Consider the following 6806-nt stretch of genomic DNA (forward strand, 5'->3'; position numbering starts at 1 on the left):
GGTTTTTCTTGTGTTTCTTGTGAATTTGGTCTTAAATTTTTATTTCAGGTGGCTTTAAAAAGTCTTAAAAAGTCTTGAATTTAACTTGCCTTATGCTGTAGGAACCCTGTTACTGGACTTAAACTATTTTTTGCATTTTTGGGCAGGGGCCTTAACCCTCAATGTCTCCTGTTCCTTTACAAAAGACAGTCCTTCATAGTTTGCATTTATATAACTTTGAATAACCATGTCCTTACCACATGCACAGCTCAAGGATCTTAGTTGTATCGCTTGAGTTATGACCTCTAAGAATACTATAGCTTTAGCAATGGCACAGTGTACATGCCATTGTGGACGAGGAGAATTTGGTCTGTGTTGATACTTTTTATTCCCATCCTAAAATATTTCAAAGACTACTAAAAAAACACTCAGAATCTGTGAAGGGCTTTTGGTACTCAAACGGTTCATTCAGACCGGACAAGGTGTCAGCAACGAGTGTGGTGGATTGACCTTGAATTCCTACACAAGCCGCACGGAGAAGCAGCCAGCGGCGAATCCCATGAGGCGGAAACATTCGCTGCTCCTCCCTCACCTTGTGCTACTAAATAGAGCTGGGGTGCTGTCAAACATCAGCACCGCCTGGAGAGATGCGGTGATCACTGAAGTTGAAACAAGCTAAACTGAATGTAGGAAAAGCTTTTTTCATTTAAAATGGAATACAAAAAAAGGTTCTAATTTAGTCCTAGAGGGACTATTCGTCATCCTAAACTCATCATCCTCACTTCCCAGAATTGGTTCTTTCAGCAGGGGTAGATTTACAAGGAAGTCCCGCAAAATCTGGCTGTCATCCAGACAAACCGGTCATCTGGATGTATGAAAGTTCATCCAAAACATTTGGGTCTTTTTCCCAACTTGAAAAGTTGTTCATAGAAAAACAATTAGCAGCTGTCTGTTATGTTAAGTTTAACTTGTGCTTTTATTGTGAAATGCTGACAGCGAGACCTTGACAGGAGTATCAGCAGTTCAAAAGCAGAGGGTATGGGAGGCTGGTGATTGACTAAATATTAAACAATCATTCCAGCCACTAAGTAAAGTAAACATGCCCACTGTTATATTAATTACCAGCACAGGAATCACAAGCAATGTTAAGCAATAACTTTATATCAGGAACGAGCGCAGCGCTGACATCAGCTGGGATGGCGACGTTATCGGCCAAAATTAGAAATAATCTTAAAAACCAAATCAGCACGAAGAACTGTTTTTCAAGTACCGGTAGCACTGAAAAAGTAAGCTAGATAATTTGGATTAAATTGGGAGCCTAATGGGGGTTAGTTGACCTGATTGACACAAAAAATAATCTTTAATATCTCTCAAATAACAGCAGCACACATGATCTTTTTATTTAATTTTTACAAATGAATTTTAAATTTAAAAACCTGCACTAAAAAGCAATAAAAATTCAATCTATTTGAGTTTTTTCCACAGAAGTGGGGAGTCAGCTTCACATAGCTGACGATCCTCCTATTTGATGATGCAGTCCAGGGTGCAAAGACTGTGCATCTAAAATGCAGAGTGGTGAACTGTCCTTGAGCTCACCGCAAATCACCACGAACATTTCGTTCGGTCTGAACACACGATTAGTGAACCTTTTTTTGTTTTGAGCTCAGAGTAAATTGCAATACTGGCCTTGAAATTTGTTTCAAGGCCACTATTGCACGCCTCTAAAAATAATTGCTTAGTTTTCAAAAGTGTGTGTGGATTTTACAGCAAAGAAGGGAAAGTCTGGTCTTGTAGACCTTGATGTAGGAAGACTAATGCATACGAGTCAGATAAGTCTTTGTGAAATACAGTTTTATAACGAACATTTCTATATGGCAGAGCAATTGTTACAGTGATTATACTGTTCACAACTTCTTGCGGGACAAAACTGCAGTGCTTATAGTTGGTATACTTGGTGGAATTTCTGTTGAGGCCTATTTGGAGTCCGTAAGTGTCCTAAGTTGGACAAAGAGCTGAATTCAAAACTGAACCCATTTAAAGGAAAAGTCTGCTCATATTCAGAATTCAAACTTCTGAAAGTACGTTAAATATTAAATTATTACATACTGTTCGATAAATGATAAGTGTTTTTAATTAAGAGTAATTTTAATTTAAATGTGCTTTACTGAAGGCATCCATGTTTGTCAAAGAACACTACTGCCGTATCAGCTGTTGATCAAGTCCCACTGCTGTATCTGGTGTTTGTCACAACCCGCTATTATCCAAGTCATCTCGAAAACATTCTTCTTCGAAATGTTGACTACAAATTACATGTTTTTTCCTCTGGCCAAAAGTTCGATGGCAAATCCTCCCTCTTCAAGTTTGCAATCTAACGACGAACCCATCCGTGGAGGATCAGGAATCGGAAAGGTGAAAGAACTCATCTTTTTTTTTTCACTTTTAAAAGATGTATTCCAACAGATAACTGCCATGCCTAAGGGCATTGTCAGTTTAACTATAGCTCTGGTGAAATTCAGCGGTGAAGTCCTCTGGAAATCTTCAATAATTGTTGTTGATTGCAGATGTGTCTAGTAGTTCCCATTGATTTTGCTTGTAAAGCGGGGAGAATGGCGCTAGGCTTTCCGCACCGTGACATCACTGCCGGAAGATGTCAGGAGCGAGGTGTTACTATATTTGAGTAAAAATGGCCGCTCCCGGGCTCCGTGATCGCAACGAAAAATATAATTTTTATTTTCGGGTGATTTAACGTTAAATTCATTAAATCACCGCAAGCATTAGTTTTAGGCATAGCTGTTGATCCATTGATTATTACTTGCTGCCCGGACTTTTCCTTTAATTATATTTTGTAAGACAGTAAAAGAATTTACCTGTCACGTAGAGTTGGTCAGTAGTCCTTTTTCTGAGAGATGGTTTAATTACTCTGGGATTACGGGGCCTTAAAAAGGATCCCCCCTCTTCAGCAGTCAAATCCCTCTCAACCGGACGATGGCGGCGCGACTTTGAAGTCTAAAAAGAAGGATGTATTAGACTTTGGCATCATAAATATGAAAAAACACAGCAAGCAAAATGCAGGTAAAATTATGCATAAAAGTGTCAAGGCAAAAAAACATGTATTTAACAAAATATTAAAGGCCAGAAAATGCTGTGTGTTACACACCTCTGATGCTTCTCCAAAAGCCTTTGATTTGATGGATGCCAGGAGCCTGGCTCTGTTGGAAGACTGAAGACACCAAGCAGTCAGTCAGCAGCACAACTGTAATAATCCTAACCTCAGCTTTACCAGCAGTGAAAGGAGATACATTTCTGATTCCTTTGGTTTAGCACTTAAAATTTAGCTTGTCTATATTCACATTAAGTATTATAAAACCTTTTATCTTTTGAGACAGTTCAGCTTTCTTGGTCAAATTTTTTAACTAAAATAATTTACATTTTAATATAGTAGAACGTTGCTCTGATCTGTGAGGTGAAATATCTCAATATATTGAGTTTTAAAATCTCAGAGTTCTGCTACTTGTTTATGTGCAGATTGTTGCTCTTCCGGCAATTAAATTAAAGCGTAGGAGGAATGGGAAAACATACCTCCTGTTGAGACGAAAACTTCTCTGGGCTGTTTTTGTCTTCATCAGTCGTCTCCTTTTACGACAAAAGGCAACCAAAAACAAACAGTAAACATTAAAAGATGTGGAAAGTCATAAGCAAGAAAAAGTTAATAAGAATCAGAAATACTTTAATGATCCCAGGGTTAAATTATCTTCATTACACAGTCCAAGAATACAAATAACATACTGCACACATTCATCATCTAAAGAAATAAAATACAAGACTAACAAATGCAATACAACTTTCCACACTAAAAATAAAAATATATGTAACATGTAACTATATGTATATACAGGCCTACTTGTATATATTTACAGACTTTTTAAAAAGTAATAGCAATCTGCAAAAGAGATCAAAAGAATAAATGTCAAAATTGTCAATTCTGTAATCAGTCTGAATTTCAGAGGTATATAGAATATTTAGAAGTATTAAAGCAAACGTCTTACCCTTTCTTGTTGCCAGTTGTAGAAATCCAACGCAGTACTGAAGAGCTGAGAGACAATTTCAGGTCGGATCAGGTTAACAGAGGTATTTTTTCTTGTTGACATCTCAGCGGTGCAGGAAGCCTTCATGTTTTTGTACAGCTCATCAACGTTTGCCATTTCCTGCAAAAGCATCAAAACAGATTCAATAAAAGTTTATCTTTGGAGGACATGGATGATTGGTTACTTTGAGCTCACCTCGAGTAGATGAGTATGGATTAGTTCCTGTGGACGAGATGCTCGTTCTATGAACTGCTCACACAACGCTGACTTCTCCATACTCCTCTTTGTTCTATATATAAGCTGAATAGAGCCAAAAAGATTTAAAAAAAAAAGAGAGTCAGAGCAATAATTGCACAGGATGTCTAATTATAAATTGGACCCCTTTAAACCCCCAGTAAAGATTTGGATAACAGGGCTCACATGAGTTGGCATAGCAGTGAAGTGGAAAGCTTTACAATTCATTAGCCGTTTTAAGACGTAGACAACATCAAAGTGCTGAGCGTCCACTGCTTCTTTCTCAAAATGCTTTATATCGTCGAAGTCCTTCAAAGCCACACGGATCTGCAGTTAGAGATGTGAAACATTAAACGGGTGATACCCTGACAGTAAGAATGTGCACGCCGGTGCTTACCCGTTCAAAAGCGGGGCCAGTCTGGCAATGGTAAAAGCTGTAAAGCAAGTAGAGCCCACCCACACGGATCTGGAAACTAAACGGCGGCAGGAAGTAGCTGTATGCAACATTCAGGGCCAGGTGAAAGAGCAACCGCTTTTTGTGGTTTGGTGTGCCACTGTAAAATAATAACATCATAGAGCCATAAATCATAAAGTACCACCAATGATAGAAACTAGTGATGGTTAATGAGGCATCATGAAGCCAAACTGTGTTGATCCTGTCTCACAGAATACTGACACCTGCTGGACATTTAGAGACACTACAGGCAGCTGAATGGACAGACTAAACTGAATTGATTTGATGACCTAGTACAATGATATAATTAAAGTTACTGTGGGTTATATTATATTATTTCATACCTATGTTTAAATTCGGATGCAGCCAATAAATAATGTAAACATATTATGTGAAAATTTAGGGGAAAATATGAATGAGGATGATTGTGGACTAGGATTTTAAGTCATATTTTTAAAGCAGTAATAACGGTAAAAACAGTAAATAAACTGAGATTCAATTTGAAATTAGATAAGCTGAGAGATAACAAAGAGGAAAATATGACACAGCTAGAAAATTAAAATAAAGTTAATGGTTGAAACCTTCGTATTCCCTTTTGGCTGCTCCAAAATTTATTGATAAACCGCAAAAGATGAGACAATTTTTTTAGCAGATGCATCATGTTGACAGATACGTTTTTAAACACAGTTTAGTGACTCAATCAGAATTGGTCTGATGACTTTCTTGAAACTATACAGTGTTTTGCTCTGTTTGTACCAGGGAAGATAAATAATGATATATGTGAGGGTTGTGAAAGAAAAGAAAATGTGGATCATGATTTGATAATTGCATTGAATATGCATCTGAAAGAGAGAGGATGTGGAAAGTAATTATGGAAAAACTGAGAGAATGGAATATTAAAGGAATTGTAGGGACAGATGGAGATATGGAGGAAAATTTGGTTATTAATAAAGTATTGTTTTTATTTTTACATAAAACAAAAATAAAAAATAGAATACAGTAGGTGGAACTATAGAGCTACACACTCGTGTACAGTAGGTGGCGGTATGCACATATAAGCTGTTTGCAATCCGCCAATCTAACAAAGAAGAAGCGTTTTGCTCTATGGGCTTCACGCATGCACAGATGCATCGGTGTTACTGGACCCTTCAGTACTAGAAACAAAAGGCAAAGGCAGCTTTCTGCCAAAATAATAATTTTGATCAAAATCATATTTTGAGAATGGCTAAATTCCGACCAACTTAGCTTAAACGTATCAAAAATAACGTTTTGACGACAGGCATAAGTTTGCAGACGTTTTTTATACAAACAGGATCCATTAAAAGGTGAACGTTAGATAATTTAAAACCATACATTTAAGTATATGACATAGAATTACCTGAAGATCAGAGAAAACTTCATTTCCTTCCAAATTTGAGAGAAAACCTCGAAGCGGATCGACTGGGTTTGTTGGAACCGATTTAGCAAAGCGTCGCAGTCTGATTTGATGTGTTTTCTATACGAATCCATTTCTGCGGGAAACAAAAACTATTCTAGACTAACGAACAAAAAAAAAGAGATGAAAACTTTAAAGAAATCGAGATTTCCTTTGTCAGTTTAGATCTCAACTAAATACCTGTAAACCTTTCCGGATCTGGCTGAGCGCCACCGGAAGCGGAAAATGTAAACATTCTCTTCTTGTTGCGCCTGAATGTGCGCTTACTGCCACCTACTGGTATGGAGTGTGGTTACTGATACGTTGCCATCTCTTTTTCTTGTAAGGTTTTATGTCAGTTGGTAAACTACGGTAGTTCAAAGGGCATTACCGCCACCAACTGATAAGGAGTAAAGCAAGGAAACAGGAAACGACTCAACCCCAGAAATAAATAAATAAATGGAAATAAAAAAAACAAACAAATTTTTCCAAACTGTTTAACTGAACCCAACATAATAAATGCTTAATCACATTGCCCTAATAATTTCTAATTTATCTTTAAGTTATCGTCACCCTGCCAGTTTCTGATGGTCCTACTGGTTTTATTTCTGTATACACACACACACACACACACACACAC

At 37.4% G+C, this 6806-nt stretch overlaps 1 protein-coding gene across 1 annotated transcript in view; it reads right to left on the reverse strand.

Annotated features, from left to right (window-relative positions):
- The window catches only part of LOC107093015 (snRNA-activating protein complex subunit 1-like), a 7707-nt gene extending 1304 nt beyond the window's left edge, over positions 1-6403 (reverse strand). Inside the window, exons 1-8 of the mRNA XM_015387804.1 lie at positions 6131-6403; positions 4696-4852; positions 4485-4625; positions 4260-4364; positions 4026-4184; positions 3559-3612; positions 3137-3199; positions 2847-2985 (exon numbers count right to left, since the gene is read on the reverse strand). Coding sequence (XP_015243290.1) covers positions 2847-2985; positions 3137-3199; positions 3559-3612; positions 4026-4184; positions 4260-4364; positions 4485-4625; positions 4696-4852; positions 6131-6261 — 949 coding nt within the window. The 5' untranslated portion in view covers positions 6262-6403. The remainder of the gene's footprint in view (positions 1-2846; positions 2986-3136; positions 3200-3558; positions 3613-4025; positions 4185-4259; positions 4365-4484; positions 4626-4695; positions 4853-6130) is intronic.
- Positions 6404-6806: the final 403 nt, after the last annotated feature.

The sequence above is a fragment of the Cyprinodon variegatus genome, unplaced genomic scaffold (genome assembly GCF_000732505.1).
Source record: "Cyprinodon variegatus isolate N-32 unplaced genomic scaffold, C_variegatus-1.0 Scaffold403, whole genome shotgun sequence".
In the NCBI taxonomy this organism is placed as follows: Eukaryota; Metazoa; Chordata; class Actinopteri; order Cyprinodontiformes; family Cyprinodontidae; genus Cyprinodon; species Cyprinodon variegatus.